A 17,268-nucleotide genomic window follows, 5' to 3' on the forward strand; every position below is an offset into this window, starting at 1 on the left:
CATGACAGACATTGCTGTTCGGTTTTTGTGTGGACCTGTTTCCATTTCCCTCAGGTGAAGAACTCAAGAGTTGTTGCATATCTTAATCTTCTTTATACTAGGCTCACATGACCTTCCCCTTCACTTTGCCACTTAGACGCATCCTCTGATTTAGAGGACAAGATATAACGCCCTCAGGAATCAAAGTCTGATATTTCTTCCAGCCAATCTCATGTCCTCTTAAGACCATGAGGGCATCCTCCTCCTGAGCTTCCATGTTATTCCCACACATTCCTAGCCCTTCACACACAATGCTGCTGGCTGGCTGCACTGGCTTTAGATCTGGTAGTGGGTCAGAGGCCCTGATTGTCCTGCACCACCCGACGCCTGCCCCTGACTAAGCTGCAAACCTGCTGGCCTAGCATTACAGGTACCTGGAGAAGGAGAGAAGAGGCGAGGAAGTGTGCAGAGCAAGCGCCTAATCTTATTAACCTGAATTGAGGTTACTCAGGGTTTATTGACTGGTGGCTCAGTCCTGGGCTTGAAAATACTGGAAGAGGCTGTGTGGTCTTGAGCTGAGGCCACAGATACTAGGACACCTATTAAATGTTCAGAATAGCTGTTACTGCTCCTTCACTGTGGAGTAATTGTTTTAAAAACAGAAATCCTAAGATGCTGTCTTTACCTCTCACCTTCCCCCAGGGTTAGGCTGGCAAGACTTGAAAAGCTGAGTCCCTTGGGAGAAATGAACTTATACACTGGCCCAAAGAAAGACTGAGGTTAGACACATAGAAAAACCTGATCCCAGTCTTGTTGGGCACTTGTAGAGGACCAAACAAGATGGGCAGTTTGCTCTGGCAGCTACCTGAGAAGACTCACGGATGCAGCCCACCTCAATCAGAGATGCAGTCTTTGTGATGAGAAAACAGCTATTGGGAGTTGCTGCCTAAGCATTTTGCCGTGTGACAGCCCAGCTCAGTACATTCAGACAAAGACCTGAGTTCGGGTTTCCCTCCGGCAGTGTTCCTACTTTGCTTTTCCTGAGGCTCCTTTTAAAAGAAACACTCAAGATGGAGCCTAGCCCAGCCACCTCTTACGTAATAGGTGCTCACTGCCCTGTTCTCTGTCTCCTGCTCTCATGACCTGGGATGAAGGACCGCCCTTCCACTGGCTCAGTCCACAGCCCCAACCCCACCCCACCCCTTTCTATTCTGGGACCTGTAAGTAAGAGACTTTGTGAACTTACTTCCTTTGTATGAGCGCATTGAAACTGCCTCCAGTGGTTACTTCCCTAAAGTGGGAGGTGGGATGCTGAGGGAGCTTCCTGCATTGTGGCTTATGCCTCCTCATCCGGCAGATTGTCATCTGCATGTTCTTAATTCAGTACACCAGCTCCCGGCTCCCTACACAGTCTGCTTTGAATCAACTGATATTTATTGTAAGGTCTGTTTGCCCTTGATCCTCCCAACAGTGCTCAAATTCTGACCAGAGTTGGGGGGGGGGGGCGGGGAAGATGTGGAATTTTTGCTTAAATCACTAAATTGAGATTCCACATGGCTAAAATACTAAATTCCGTTCTGGTCCAAATTCTAGGAAATGTTGAGATTATTTGGATATCCTGATAGTCCCTGTTCTCGCAGATCAGAGGTGAGGTGACACCCAGGCTGTTGAGACAGCTCCCTGATCATGAGAAGCGCCTCTGTTCAGTGTCAGGATTCATTTGGTTTTGTTAGCAACTATCAGCAAGAATCAGGGATCCTGTGCTAAACACATTTAGCACACACATTTATGACAGGCATTTAAAAAAGGTGATTTTTGTATAATATAATTTTTAATGTCTATTGTACAGCTGTCAACAGCATCGTCAAGCGTGCGGGCCTAGAGTGGCATTTTCTTGATGGTTCTCAGCACCCCTGGGAGGGGAGAGCTCTGGGACCCTCATCCGAGGGATGGACTCCCTCAGTGTTGTCCGCGTGGATTATTCCTTGGTTTCCACACTCAGAAGTCTAATTGAATTCAACCTGGGACCAAAGTCTGACAGGATATTCAAACATCTTTGATCTGGTCTGGGCGAGTTTGAGCCCCAGCACATAGCCCAGGCAGCACCAGAAGTCTTACTATCTCCACACTATAGACTCAGGACAGCAGTGAAATCATTCCCTCCTTCCCCTGAAAGCTGCTTTTCTCTCTTTTTCCAGAGGGAGGTGAAAACTTCTTTCGCAATTACTAGCGTGGGAAGAGGAGAAGTCTCAAAGAATCTTTAATGCAGAGGTGTTCTGGAAGTACCCTTTGCAGGATGGATATTTGGGGGAAGAAGCAGAACAGAGCTTGCAGAGGACTCCACCCTCCACTGTGGACGGCTCGTGTTGTCCAGGGGCTGTCACAGCACCTTTTGGGCATCCCTGGGCCCACTGGAGGTGAGGCCCAGTCCCCAAAGGGTGGACTCTTGTCTCATTGTTGCTCCTTTGCCACAGACCCAGCGCTTCCACGGACAAGCCCAAGGAGGTCAACCGGCACGTTATCTGGAACCTGCCAGCAGCCCCACTCCCTCAGCCCGTGGCTCACTCCTGGCTAAGTGCTAAGGGCTTGTGAAGGTGACACGAAAGCTGTTTTTGCTGGGGGATATAATCCCCCCTCTTTAAATTCTCTTGCCTCATGATTGAGAATTCCTCTTTGGAGCTCTCAGTGCTTTGGAGAGACCATTACTCTTAAAAAAATACAACTGTCCCTCACCGTCTATAATTATATAAAATGGCTGACCTCTCAGTCTTTGCATTTGAAAAAACTGACAGCATGACCAGTACATTTTTCAAATTCCTGGGCTTATGCGTCAAGTGACACTTGGGATATAGAATGAAGCAACTTGGAGCTCACCAGAACGGCCAACTTGTGAAAGGAGAGCAGCCCTCAGCTGTGGCCAGCAGCCTCAGGGTGGAACTGAATTCCCGTGACTGAAGAGTCATCTGCTGAGAGGCCCTCCATGAGCCCACCATGAGGGTGCGTCCTAGGGCAGTGGGGCTGAGCAGGACTCGTGCACTCACATTTTGAGACATTCATTCAACAGAAGTTTTTAGGGGCCCTGAATATTAAATCCCACCATCCAGAAGAGCCTCTGTGAGACAGCCGCCCTCTTTGGGAGATTATGATGGGATCGGGGGGTATCCGAAGTTCCTGGAGTCCACTACTTTTCAGTGTTCGGAGGGGAGGGGGCTGCAGGGCCGTCAGCCTGCCGCTGGGGCCTGGCCTGCGTCCTCGCCCTCAGCCTCCACCTGGTTGCTCTTGCCCAGCTTCTTCACACTCTCCAGAAAGGCCTTCCAGGTCTCTGGCACGCTCTTCTCCAGAAGCCAGCCCTCACTCTCGCACTCGGGGTCTTCGGGGTTGGCCATGCCTTCCAGCGCCGTGTGCAGATAGCGCAGCCCTATGGTGATGGTCACCTAGTGTGGGGAGAGGAGACTTATAGGAGCAGGGAAGTAGCTGGGCGGGGCTTACCCAGAAGCCATGGGGGCCCTTCAAACAAGGCCCTGTGGGGTCTGAGCTGACGAGGGCCTGCCTGCCCCAGCCATGCCTGAGAGCTCGAAACACCTCCCGCTGCCCCCGCCTCACCTCTGACCCTGTTCTCCTCCCTTTCCAGTCACTCCAGGTTTCTTTAGATCCTGCCCACCCCGGCCTTTCTCCTTTCCAGTTTTACCATGTGCCATTTTCTCTACCTACAGTATTAGGGGTGCCCCTCCCCTTAGGTCTCCCCTGTCCTAGGGGGCATTAATCCTGGGCTCCTTCTCCATGCCCACCTCCACCTCATTCCTAGCACATTGCTTGGTACATATTGGGTGCTCAGCAACTGTTTGCTGGACAGAATAAAAAGTCATCTTTTTTCCTGCAAACAAGGTGATAGATGGTTTCCCTCTACTTCTGTTATTCTGATTAGTATGGGGATGAGTGGGTGATTGGTTTGGATTTGTTCACTGGCAGTCACTACTACAGACTCTGGTGCCAGAATGCCTGGATTCAAGCCTCAGCCCTGGCACGTAGCCAGCCATGTGACCAGGAAGCCTCAGTTTACTTGTCTGGTTTGCAGATTTTCAGATGAAGTACCGCCTGTTGCATGGGCGTGCTGTGACACCTCAGTGTGTGTGGAGCGTGGCACCTCATGCACAGCAAGGATGAATAGGAGTGCCAGCTGTAGTTGCTTATTAGGCCACGTGGTAAGTATTCTTTCTACTCTTCTAACCCTGTATTGTGTTGGCCACTTGCTTCTACACAAATTCCTGCTTTGCTTGCACTCTTCCTTTGATGGTATAGCAAACTCTGTGAGAGGCCTAGGCCCCACTAACTGAGAACATCCACCCCCTGAGGGCAGGAGTGGCCTTGATGCATCTTGTTCACCTGCTGTCCCAGCCCTAGAAGGGCATCCATGGTGGTAGGGCCTCAGTAGACATCTGTGAATGAACGCTCTGGGAGTATTTTATAATTACGGTAGTGCATGATAATAGTAACTAGCAGTTTTAGGGGTTTGTTATAATTATTGTTGACTGAAAGTTTAATAAGATATTTTTACAGTGAAAAAAATCCCTCCTCCAGGAAGTCCTCCTAGTATCCATGTGCCCATTCTGATTCTTTCCTTCTTTCCTCAAGAAGGCCTCCTGCCACACTATGAATTTTCCACTAGTAGTAGTATTGAGGTGTCATATCCTCACTGGATTGTGAAACCCCGGAGGGCAAGGCTGAGGGCAGAATCTTATAAGCTCAGCCACCCTTGTGCCCATCACAGAGTCTGCCCGCTAAAAGCCTCAAGCAAAAGTCAAGGGCATGCAAACTCCCTGTTCCCAGTGAACTGTTCCTCTTCTTAAGCAGTCGCTAGATTTCTGGAAAAATGGGTAAGCGGATAGGCAGCCAGTGGAACTCCATTTTCCCACTGACTTCAGTTATCCTTTCAGTTATCCTTCAGTTATCCTTTCTTCTTTTCATGGGTTTTCAAGGGATGCGATCTCCTAACCTTCTCTCCTCATTCTACCTTCTAACCTTCTCTCCTCACTGTACTCACGTAAGACTCATTCTTAAGACTCTGCCTCAAGGAGCCAGGGACCAATAAATCTCCATGAATATGCTTGCGTTTGCCTCAGTGTGAGAAGAAGGCCTCCCTCCCCATCTCATCCCCCCCTCAACAGGCAGTTCAATCCCTCTGGTGTGATGTGGTGAGTTAGAAGTGGTGTGTCTTAGATGAGAGCACACCTACCTGTGAATTTCATAGCACTAAAGATAGACTTACTTAAAGGAAGCTTTCAGTGAATCTTCTTTGATGGGCAGTTTCCTCACCTAATATTTCTGGTTTTGTAAACTTAGCTTTTGTAGGCTGGGTTTCCTGCTGTCAGCTCAAAGCAGGAGCCCATGAGTCACCCTCTGTACTACCTCAGTTTACCCCTCCTTGACATGGGCCAGTTCAGCACCCAGGACAGCTCCCAGCACGCAGATGTTTGAGAATTATTTCTTCAATAAATGAATGAATGAGGGCTTGCTACATCCGAAGCCCTGCAGCTACAGAGAGGAATTAAACCTAACGGGGATGGAAAATGAACCTACAGATAAGCAGAATACCAGGTAAACTGTTACCAGAATTTCAAGAGTAGCACAAATCAATGTGCCTGTAACTCCTGTTGCCTCCTGGTAGCCCCAGAGCTAAGTGCTGTCAGCTCCCTATAACAGAGAGGTTAAATAAGTTTCTGAGACCTCAGGTGCAAAAAGTGGAGACACAGGATGAACCTCAAAAACATGCAAAGTGAAAGAAGTTAAACATGAAAGGTCATGTATTACATGACTCCATTTATATGAAATGTCCAGAATAGACAAAGCCACAAGGACAGAACAAAAATGGGTGGTTCAGGGGCTTAGTGGGAGGGCTAGAGGGGTCTGACTGCATAATGAATATGAGTTCTTTTGAGGGGGTGGTGGAAGTATTTTGGAACAAGATAGGGGTGGTAGTCGCACAACACTGTGAATGTACCAAATGCCTCCAAATTGTTCACTTTAAAAAGATTGATTTTATGTACTGTGAATTTCAACTCTTTTTTTTTAAGTAGTAGGACAGAAACAAAAAGTGGAAGTGCCAATGTTCAAGGCTGGGCCTGCCTGCATGCCAGCAGAGGGCTGGTTGCCAGGAGGGAGTCCTGGGCCCAGCTCCACCCCATGAGTCCCAGTGGGGCAGGTGAGTCCCTCTCGTCTTGCCCCCTCGTTGACCAGGGCCTACCTCAAAGAGCCAGACGAGGAGTGTCACAGCGCCTATGGTATTCATGAGGTTGCTGTAATAGTTCAGCAGAGCGGCCCTGCAGCCACGCAGCCACAGGTTGAGCTCTTCCGTCTGGTGGTCGTAGCTGTAGTGCGCAGAGTTGTTGGTGAGCTGGTACTGGATGCAGGGCCGTGGTGAGTTGGGGTTGCAGCAGCTGAAGGGGACGCCATCCACCAGGTACCGCCCGTCCACATTGCTCTTGATGCGGCTGCAGGAGAAACAGATAGTCGCCTTGAGGCCGGCCCCCTGGCCTTCTCGGCAGGTGCCCATTTCTCCCATCCCCCTTCTCTGAAAATCTGGGATGTTCATTCACTCATTCTTCTCGAGAACTAATTTGCTGTACGTCAGCTACGCGCAAGCCACTATTCCAGCTGCTGAAGATGGCGGAGTAACCCAGAAAGCCAAGGCTCCAGCTTCCTGGAGCTGATGTGTAGAGGGTTGAGACAGATGATAAACCAGGAAGCAAGTAAATAAGGAACATATATATTCTAGCCCTTGGATAGCAATGGAGATTTGACAAAATCTTATAAGACATTTGAAGGATTCTATGGACCTGCTGATCCTGAAACGCCCTGGAAGCCTCTGAGTAACCTTTGGTAAAACTGAGATCCAGAGTACTGTTCACTGTCCTGATCTGCCAGAGGGTAGCCTATTAGAGGTTCAGTGTTTCTTCAAGATCCTGGGATAACTAGCAGTGTAGATAGGAAGGAAGTCACAGGAGGGGACATTTAGACAAGAGTGGATCACACACACACAAGGAATGTGTTCATTCTTTTATTGCCCGTTGTTTTAACCCAACTGAACACAAGATCAACATGAGCACTGTACTCCTGGCAGCTACTATGTGTATCAGGACATGGATGTTGCACTGTAGACAACATTTGACCCCAGTCTATGGAGTACTGCATCGGTTTTATAAAGTCCAAAATAAAGATATATGCGAAAAAATCACCCAACAACTCTGTGTGCTGCCAGGGCCTGGCATGCAGTGATTTCTTGGAGCCGTGCCAGGCTGGTAGTATGAGCGCCACAGGAAAGGTGGTAAGTGTGAGACAAGGCTCTGCCTGGCATTCGTGACCATCAACATTAGCCCCCAGCCTCTTCTCTAACCTCATCTCCTCCTTACAGCTCTGGGGACAACCAACAGCCCCTCTGGCCAGATCAGTTCTGTTCAGCAGATGTTTTCAGAAGGCCTGCTCTGGCCCTGGGCCTTTGCAGCAGGGCCAAGGAATGAGTCTTTACCCATGGCTTGCTGTCCATCCACACTGAGCTCTGCCCCACCCTTTCCTGCTGGGTAGAAGAGCCTTATTCACCTGAAGGATGCAGCTTGCACAACTTTCACATTTCTCTATTTATTTATATTTGGTTAGAGCACACCATGCATTCATGTGGATTCAAAATTCAAAAGGGGCAGGGACTTCCCTGGTGGTCCCATGATTACAACTCTGCACTTCCACTGCAGGGGGCACAGGTTTAAACCCTAGTCAGGAAACCGTGATTCCACAAGCCTCATGACGCAGCCAAAAATCAAAAAAAAAAAATTTATGTAGCTGCACACTTAATATTTGCACACTTGATTATGTGCACATTTTCTTGAGTAAAACAATGGGTTTTTTTAATTGCAAGACGTTATTACATAATAACAGCCGACTTTTACGGCATTAGAATAGGGAGCATGTAATTGTTCATAATAGAAATTATTTCCAACAATATTCATTGAAATGGTAACTAATTATACTCTTAAAAAGATGTTCAAGGGCTTCCCTGGTGGTCCGGTGGTTAAGACTGCACTCCCAATGCAGTGGGCCTGGGTTCAATCCCTGGTCAGGGAACTAAATCCCACGTGTCACAGCTAAGACCTGGCACGGCCAGATAAATAAATATTTTTTAAAAAAATTAAAAGATGTTCAGGGACTTCCCTGAAGGTCCAGTGGTTAAGACTCCACTCTTCCCCTGCAGGGGCCATGGGTTTGATCCCTGGTCAGAGAACTAAGTTTCCCCATTCCACTCAGCCAGAAAAAAAAGAAAAAAAAAGATGTTAATGTTTAGCTTCTAAGTAAAATCTCCTTGATTCAAAAAATTCTCCCACTCATTCTTGTCTCTTAGCCTCCAAGTGCCCTCACTGTGGCCAGCTCTGTCTGTCCTTCTACAGAAGCCTCACACATGGACAAGCAAATTCAAATTTTGCAAAAATTCTTCGTGTTTGTTTTGTTTTTACCCAAATGGTCACATTATATTGACACTGCCTTAAACCATTATCTTTTCCCTTAACAATACCTTGGAGATCTTTTATATCTGTCAGTGGGGAGTGTTCTCCAGGTTTTAATGAGGTGCATGGTATCCCCAGTGTGCAGATAGCCCATGGGGTACTATCGAGTTCCCTACCGGTGGACATCGGGGATTCTCCCAGTGTCGTCTTAAAACAAGCATGGACAGGGGTCAGTTTGTATACTGGGACTACATCTAGAGCATCAGTTCCTAGAAGAGGCGTCTCTGCATCAGGGCCCATCTGTGGTTGCACGCGAGCTCTGCCGTCTCTCTATTCTGGGGGATTGTACAGTGACATCTCCACTGGCCACACCCACACAAGTCCTGTTTTTGATCTTTGCCAAAACCTGATAGATGAAAAATAATATCTCCAAAGTTGTTCTAAATTTCTTTTTTGTTCTCATTTATGAGTGAAATTGGGTATCTTTCGATATGTTTTAAGATCCATTTGTGGTTTCTTTTCAGTGAACTGTCTGCTGATAGGTATGGTTAAGACCTGAGGAAAGCTCTGCACGGTGTGGCCTCCTTGGTTCCAGAATAATCCTCGCCTGGGTCACGGTAACCATATTTCCACCTGCCCTGCACTCCCTTGCCTCTGCTTCATGGGCAGGACCCACAGCACAGCTGGCCCTGGATGCACAGGTGATCTAGGACTAGGACCATGATAAGAGCAGGACAGCCTTAGTTTACTTCAGATCAATCCCTCTGGACCAGTTCCTTACCCTTTTGGGTCTCAGCTTACTCATCTGTAAAATGGACTTGACATGAGGCTTGTGTGAAGGGATCCATGTAAAAAGGCTTAGAAGAGTGCTTGGTACATATTAACTGTGCAGGAAATGTGGACTCCTGGGCCGGGGCTGGGCCGGGTGACTGAACAAGAGCTTTCACAGGAGCCCTGTGTGTCCTCAGGGAGCAGCGATGGTGGAATAGATCACTACTCCACTGGGGAGCAGTCACACGTGTGTGGGTGGTGTGGGCCCTGCCGGCTGTGGAAAAGAGGGGGAGCCCCTGCTATGACCCAGACTTTGAGGACAGAGCTCCCTGCTGGCCCTCAGCTGGGGCTGGGCAGCATTTGTCCAAGGGCAGGAGGGGTCGCTCTGAAGCTCACGTGCACCTGGGAGCCGCTGCCTGAGCAGCCCCGTGTGGCCCCAGGCTCCGCTGGCCGGGGTGGCCCCCATGCGGGGACTGGAGCAGAGACCTTCCCCTTGGGGCTCCCAGCCCCATCCTGAGGGGCCAGATGCCCCCACAGCCCTGGTCCCCAAACACAGATGCTGTTCGTCCCTGTTTCTGACCTGCAGGCAGCCCCTGGAACCCACTCCCACCTAGGCCAGCCCCAGCATCCCCATGGAGGGCAGTGGGTTAGAGCACAGAGAGCTGGCCTTTGAGTCCCAAATCTGCACATGTGAGCTGTGGACTGTGTGAGGTGGGACGATCAGGGACTGTGGGGAGGTTGAGATGAGGCAGTCGGCGGACTCTGGGGGACACTGCAGCCCACCAGACTGTTCTACCCAGGAGGAAATGGGGCCCAGAGCAGGGCAAGCCTTCACCCAAGTTACACAGCAAGTGGAAGACCAGCCCACAGCAGTTTCCCACCTCTCCCCTCACAGTTTCCTCAGAGTCTCCAGGGCCTTCCTGCCTGTTGGCTTTTTCTAGCTAGAGAAGTGAAAATCGCTCAATTGTGTCCGACTCTTTGCAACCCCGTGGACTATACAGTCCATGGAATTCTCCAGGCCAGAATACTGGAGCGGGTGGCCTTTCCCTTCTGCAGGGCATCTTCCCGACCCAGGGATCAAACCCAGATCTCCCGCATTGCAGGTGGATGTTTTACCAGCTGAGCTACCAGGGAAGGAAGCCCTTTTCTAGCTAAACTTCCTAGAAAGGTGTGAGTTCTCCTCACTGTTCCCTGTCCCAGGAGCCTTTCCTTGTCTACTATCACCTCTCCTGTGCACTCTCCAGGTTTCCCTCAACTGGGGTAAGGCCTGCAGACCTGCTTCATCCTCCCTGAGGCAGGGCTGTGTCTCTTTCTCAGACTGAGGCCTAAGGGAGGGCAGCCCTGGCTTGATTGACATTGGGGTTCCCCCAGCCTAGGATCTCTTGGGGTCCCATATCTCTGGAACTAGCCCTCCCTTTCCCTCAGAAGTACTGTCTTGTTTACTTAGCACTTGCCCTGGTTCCAACCACAGATTAAGGCTCCACTCACCCTCTTAAGACAAAGTCAGGCAGAGGAGAGCTCCTTAGTTGGTGAGCTGGCTATTTATATCAGAGTATTTCCCAGGCTACAAATCTCTGCTCAGGGCTCACCAAGGGTTGTAGGGGTCTTGATTAAGATAAGGCTTTGTTCTAGTTCACTCTCTCATAGCCAAGATACAATTTGGGAAAATCATCATGTTGCAGTTTTCCTGGAAAAAGCAATATAATTTGGTAGGTGAATTAATAGATCAATAAGGAACACCATTTGGAAATAAGTAGGGGAAAGGAGAGGAGGGATCCAGGAGTGTAAACTGATAATGAGTCAATTCCCAGCCCGCTTGCCAGCTGAGTGACACCTGTGGAACCTTGGCAAATCGCTTGATCTCTGAGAGCCTCAGTTTTCTCACCTGAGAAATGACAATAAAGTCTCTGACAGTGGTGTGATGGAGATTAATTGGGTTAATACACATAGAGAACCTGGTATACAACAAGTGCAGTATTAGTATCTCTTTGAAGGGCAGGGGGAGAGGAGGAGACCCAGCCTTTCCCAAGGAAGCCCCACTCGGAGAGGAGACACTGCGCTGCTTTCAGGGAGAACTGATCCAATGAGAGATCTAGACTGGCACCAGAGAGTCCAGTCTCAGCGGGAGAAACAGACCTGTACTTGGGGAGCCTCAGTCTGAGGGGAGACACAGCCCTGCCTCAGGGAGCCCCAGTCTGAGGAGAGACACAGCCCTGCCTCAGGGAGCCCCAGTCAGAGGAGACACAGCCCTGTCTCAGGGATCTCCTAGCCAATGTCCAGAATTTTCGAGATACCTCTTAATTGTTTAGGAAGAGTTTACCGTCCGCTGGGTTCCGTGGAAAGGACAGTAAGATGTGAGAGCTCAGTGCCAGCTTCTTCCTCAGACCGAGGGCCCCAGGCCAGGCCTTCCTGGCTTACAGTTCCCTCAGGCTGACGGTGCCAAGGCCTCTGATTTTCTTCATACTCTGCCTCTCACCCCAAGACCCTGAAGCTCAGCTCATCATGAAAACAGGAAGAAACCTTAAAGGAATGATTATAGGGACTTCTCTGGTTCAATGGTTAAGACTCCATGCTTCCACTGCAGAGGGCACAGTTCCATCCCTGGTCAGGGAACTAAGACCCCACATGCCAGTGGCGTGAACGAAAACAAAATTATTATTATAAACTGGTTGAAGACCTCATGTCTTGCCTGGTGCCATAGCAGCACCCTAGCAGGTGTTCTTGCCAAAACTGAACCTGAATCCAGCCACACCTTAGCCCCACTACCGGTTTACACAGGAACACACGAGACATAAGAACATGTTAGATGACAGCTCTTGGCTGCAACGACCCAAGCCCAGAATCTGAGGAATTCTGCAGGACAAGTGGCTGACTTCCTCCAAGATGCACATGGCATGAAAAAGGTAACTGTTAAGAGTAAGAAAGGTTGTTAGGTCTCCTAACAACCAAATGCAAAGTGTGATTTAGATCCTGATTTTAGCAAACCAACTGTAAAAGACATCTTGAGACAATCAGAGAATACTGAACACAGACAGGGTATTAGATGATAGTAGTGTTAGTGGACATGATTACTATTGTGCATCTGTTAAACAAAAACAAAAAGGCAAAAAAAAAACACAAAAAACAACCCTCTTTATCTCTTAGAAATTCCTCCCAAAGTATTTACAGGGAGGAAGATACAATGCCCTGGATTTGCTTCTTAATACTCAGACTGAGGAAAATGTGTGTTTTGGGGGAGCGAGGGCAGTATTGATGGAACGAGAAAAGGAGAATGTTTACATTTATCAAAGTAAGGTGATAGGTACATGGGGATTTCTTATAATCTCTCTACTTCTGTAAATGCTTGAAATATTCCATAATAAAAGTTGAAAATGCAAAAAACATAGTAATAAAAGCAGCTCTGGCTAAGAACTATAAATCTATATCCCAGTACCTTGCCCTGAAGACTCAAGAGGGAGGCAGCATTCCTGGACTCCTCTGAGGACCTCCCCTAGTTGTAACAGTCCCCTCCCTTGCTCAGGATCCCCGAGCTGGGGAGGGAGAGAGAAAGTAAACACAAGAGAATGGAGCACAGTCCCGTCCCGGGTGCCACAGCCCACGGGGAGTCTTGGAAGGGGGGTCCAGTTTTCTGGGGGCGGCCTCATGATGACCTGAGATCCGGACACAGAAGGACAGGAATCCCACCACGATCCACAGGTGTTTGTTGAGCCTGTATCATGTCTGCCTACACCTTCCACTGGGCCTCTGGAGAAGGAAGGAAAGAACAAGACAGAGACAGGAGGGACGATCTGAGGTAAACCGGCCCCTTCCAGAGGCATCAGTCATTGGGGAACAAGCACTCATCTAACGCCTGCAAGGTGGAGTGGAAACGGCAGAGTGGAAAGAGCAGAATCAAGAGCTGGCCCTCCCCACAGCGGGACAGTGTCCCAGCAGAAGAAGGAAAAAGCGCTAACACCTGCCGCGACATGGATGAAATCTGAAAACAGTGCACTGACCAAAGAATCCAGACCCCAAAGGACAAATCCCACATGATTCCATTCAAAATGAAGTGGCCAGAACAGGGAAGCCTATAGAGACAGAAAGGGGAGTAGTGGATACTTGGACCTGGGGGCAGGGGAGGTCGGAGTGAACACTGAAGGGTGCAGGGTTTCTCTGCAAGACAAAGAACACGTTCTAAAATCAACCTCAGTACTGGTTGCACAACTCTGTGAATATACTAAAAGCCATTGAATTGCACACTTTAGACGGGTGAGTTGTGTGGTGTGTGGAGTAGACTGTCCATAAAGCTGGTTTGCTTGTTTTCCAAAAATCTGTCCCACCCCCAGTCCCAGCTTGCTACTTCCTGCTGTGAGATTTTAGGAACATCCCTTAACCTCTCTGAGGCTCAAATTTCTACAAAATAGAGATAACAACAACTAAAAATAATACAACCCCCCCCAGGAGAGGTTTTGTGCACACCAAATAATGATGCTTTTCCTCCCAAAAGCCCCAGCAACATAGCCACAGGGCAGGCTGGGGTGAGACTGGGCCGGGTCAAAGGCTTGTAAACTCTTGTAAAACATCTTGCATTATTCCACTTGATCTCCATGATCAGGAGCCTTCAGGAACCAGCCGTTGACCTTAAAGATTCCTGTGGGAAGTCTCCCCAAACCAACCATCTGTCCATGCTTGGCTGAGCCCACAAGTGCCAGGCTCAGTTAGGGATGTTCAGTTTCTCTTAATGTTGTGACCATATGTGTGTGTGTGTGCAACAGAGAAAATTTTTTCCAAGTCAGTGGAGTTAGGATAGATTCACACTGATAAGTTGGTGTGGGGCACTGAGGTGATTTTGATCAAGTTTAATGCTGGCCTGACAATTTGGATATGCCGACCACTGGGAGTGGAGCGGCCTGGAACATTGCTCTACCCTGGGACAGAAGGGGATTTGGGGATTACAGAGAGATCCTGTAAGTCTTGTCAAGGACTGACCCTGCAGAAGACATTCAAGGAAAATGACAGAGAGGATGAGAAACCCCTTGCTGCCCATCACAAAAGCTGGTTCTACTCTCAACTCCCACTCTCCCCATTCTCCCTAACCCCTAGAAATCTGCTTGTCCCTCTGGCTTCACACCCTTCTGGGGCAACATATATAAATCATACCACTTCGTGCCGTCTCTGCAGACCTGTCCCCTAGGAAGGGCAGAGTGGTTTACAAGCCTCCTTGACAAGGGATTTATGGAAGTAATCCCCTCCCACAAAGAAAATACAGTCCCAAGCAGTGACCTTCATTCTGACTTCCCTTCCACCTGGGCTTCACCCATGTCCTGCAGCCAATGTGCGCAGTGTCCCGGGTGCACGTCCCCCTGACTCACCAGCCTCACTCAGGATAAATCACCTGGGGGAGCAACTGAACCCCTGGCCTCAGCCAGGGAATGGGGAGAGTCAGACAGAAAGAAGAGGTGGGGGAGAGCCGTTGGCTCAGGGCCGGCCACCCTTTCCCCAGAAAATGACTCAAGGCTCAAATGGTGGGTCTCTGGGAAGAGGGGTATGCCAGGGTCAACACAAAGGGTGAGATTCTCCTCTCGAACATTTCCTTACATCCCCCTCAGGATTTTACTTTTACACAAGCCAAGAACATTTTAGAAACACTTTATCAAGTTGCACTATTATTACTTAAGTAGTAAACACCAGGAGGCATTTATTGAGCACCTATTGTATGCCAGGCTCTAGACAGAGCTAGGAGATAATCACCAAGGTTATGTATTTTGGTGCCTTCATTTAAAAGATGGGCAAACAGGACTTCCTGGTGTTCCAGTGGTTAAGAACCCTCCTGCCAATGCAGGGGACACAGGTTCAATCCCTAGTCGGGGAAGATTCCATATGCCGCGAGGCCACCAAGCCCATGTACCACAACTACTGAAGCCTGTGCACTCCAGATACTGTGCTCCACACAGAAGCCACACAGTGAGAAGCCTGCACACCTCAACTAGAGAGCAGACAGTAGACCCCTCTTGCCGCAACTAGAGAAAGCCCATGCACAGCAACGAAGACCTGGCACAACAATAAGTAATTTTAAAAAGAGATGGTCAAGCAGGGGGCCCAAGATGTCAAAGGCCTTGTCCAAGGTCACCATCTAATGAACAATAGAGACAAAGCTACAGCTTAGACCCCCTGACTGCCCCCATCATCTGCTCTTTCCACCGTATCCAGGGACAAACACCTTGAGAATGGATGCTCAGGGTTGAAAAGTTGGAAAACAAGGGACCAGCCCAGAAATTTATGCTTGTAGGACTGAATCCATTCACTTTGAGTGAATGAGACAAGCAGCCAGATACCGTCTCAGTATATGTGACCCGTCCCTCCTGTATGAAGCAGACACAGCCCTGGCTGGGTCTCCCCTGGCCATCCGCATTCAAGCTGCTTCTATAACTTGACAATGTCCTCCCGTCTTAGCCAAACATTAGGTTGAATCGTAAAATGCTGCTAATTTTATAGGTAAAAAATGATAGAATATTGACAGTTCCATATGTCCAATCAAGTACACCCTCACACACACACACTGGTAATAAGTTGTATACCCAGAGCACCCAATGGGGAGGAAAAGGCCCTGAGCAGGGGGAGTCAGAGGCTGGGGTCCCTGTGCCCTCCATCACTCTGACCCCAGGACTGGAGGCCACTCACTCTTTGACTTCTTTGGAGGAAAAATCCAGATAGCGGTTGCTGATCCACTGAATCTCAAACCAGTCCCGAAAGCCGTTGTTGCCGCAGCACTTGAACTCGATCTGCAGCATGTCGATGGTCTTCTTCATGAAACACCGGCCCGGGGTGTCCGTGTCCCGGTAGAACTTCATGCCGTTCTTGAGCCCGTGGGCCAGCGTGCTCTCCAGCGAGCCCCGCAGGAGGAAGCAGCAGAGGGCCACCAGGAAGAGGGTAACGTTGAAGAGGACACACACGGCCAGGTACGGCTTCAGCCAGGGCTTCCACTTGGCGTACTTGGCAGGGTCCAGGGCGTCATAACAGATCTTGCCAGCCAGAGAATTGAAGACACAGGACAGCACCCCCACCCCTATCAAGGAATTGGGCACAAAATGGCTCTCAGAATTGTTCATCACCTCACTTCTCTTCCGGAGTTCAATCTTTAGGAACAGCCCTAAGCCGAAGATGATGATACCAGCCAACACGGAGAACCAGTTCATGAGCCAGAGCCCTTGGGCCAACTTGACCCGCTTCTTTGGGTCAAATTTGACTTTCAGCAGCGCCATACTTGCAGGCTGCAGTCCGGTAGCCTCCCACAGCACAGCTCTCACTCCTGACCTCGATAAGCCCGAGGCTGAAGACTCAGGGCCTTGGGAAAGGTGCAGATGGTCCAAGCTTCAGGGAGCTGCTCTGGGGGCTGCCCATGTTGTGCCCCCTAGACCGGGATCCCTGTTAACCCACGAGTGGGAGCAGGGACCACAGAGTCACAGCTCATGAAGGGCCCAGTCCTCCCTGTCGTCGCTGTAGCTCCCTTCCCAACCGAACAGGGACAGCTTGAAGACTGCAGATTAAAAGTGGGATCCACAAGACATCGTGCTAATCTCTTTAGCCAGGTTCATCCCATTAGATAAAGCCATGCCAGTTTCAGAACATGCTCAAGAAGCGCCTCTGTGGACACCCGGGAGCAGAGAGCTCTGGGTTCAGCTTGGAGCATCAGGAGCAAAAAAGACAAGCCTGGCCAGAGGAATGGGCTTCATCTGCAAGTCTAGCTCAGATCACATCATGTATCTCCCCAGAAGCACATTTCTGGGCTAAACTCCTTCAAAATTTGAAACATTCTAACGAGTGGCAAAGAGTCTGACAGGACTTAGTAACTAAACAACAACAAATGGGACAACTTGGATCATTATCCAAGTTGAAAAACAAATGACAGATGTGAGAAAACATTTGCAACATGTTAAAAAAAAAAAAAGAATGAATAAGCATTAAAAAAAAAAGCTGCCACAGTTCCACATCTTAAAAAATCAACAATCAACTGAAAAAACAGGCAAAGGAAATGAACAGGTGATTTATA

At 49.1% G+C, this 17,268-nt stretch overlaps 2 protein-coding genes and 1 long non-coding RNA gene across 4 annotated transcripts in view; 2 read left to right on the plus strand and 1 right to left on the minus strand.

Annotated features, from left to right (window-relative positions):
- Positions 1-3,860, plus strand: part of UBR2 (ubiquitin protein ligase E3 component n-recognin 2) — a 109,947-nt gene extending 106,087 nt beyond the window's left edge. For both annotated transcript variants that reach the window (XM_081518698.1, XM_081518695.1), the window contains exon 47: positions 2,178-3,860. In XM_081518698.1, the coding sequence (XP_081374824.1) occupies positions 2,178-2,187 (10 nt within the window). In that variant the 3' untranslated portion in view covers positions 2,188-3,860. The remainder of the gene's footprint in view (positions 1-2,177) is intronic.
- PRPH2 (peripherin 2) lies at positions 1,792-16,983 on the minus strand. Its single transcript, XM_081518701.1, has 3 exons — positions 15,900-16,983; positions 6,221-6,467; positions 1,792-3,413 (listed from the first exon to the last, which is right to left on the minus strand). Exons 1-3 carry the CDS (start codon positions 16,478-16,480, stop codon positions 3,201-3,203), a joined length of 1,041 nt encoding a protein of 346 aa, XP_081374827.1. The 5' UTR covers positions 16,481-16,983; the 3' UTR covers positions 1,792-3,200.
- Positions 5,758-11,156, plus strand: LOC145516879 (uncharacterized). Its single transcript, XR_014061839.1, has 2 exons — positions 5,758-6,178; positions 8,993-11,156. It is a non-coding gene; the product is annotated as an uncharacterized LOC145516879 (long non-coding RNA).
- Positions 16,984-17,268: the final 285 nt, after the last annotated feature.

Source organism: Giraffa tippelskirchi, chromosome 8 (assembly GCF_054371585.1).
Source record: "Giraffa tippelskirchi isolate mGirTip1 chromosome 8, T2T-mGirTip1v1.2.pri, whole genome shotgun sequence".
Lineage (NCBI taxonomy): Eukaryota > Metazoa > Chordata > Mammalia > Artiodactyla > Giraffidae > Giraffa > Giraffa tippelskirchi.

Excerpts from the sequence above, each read along its gene's own strand:
- PRPH2 (XM_081518701.1), bottom strand. The coding sequence starts at position 16,480 with ATGGCGCTGCTGAAAGTCAAATTTGACCCAAAGAAGCGGGTCAAGTTG. Across the intron at positions 6,468-15,899 it reads TCCTCCAAAGAAGTCAAAGA|CCGCATCAAGAGCAATGTGG; the intron begins GTGAGTGGCCTC and ends TTTCTCCTGCAG. Across the intron at positions 3,414-6,220 it reads TCCTCGTCTGGCTCTTTGAG|GTGACCATCACCATAGGGCT; the intron begins GTAGGCCCTGGT and ends TCCCCACACTAG.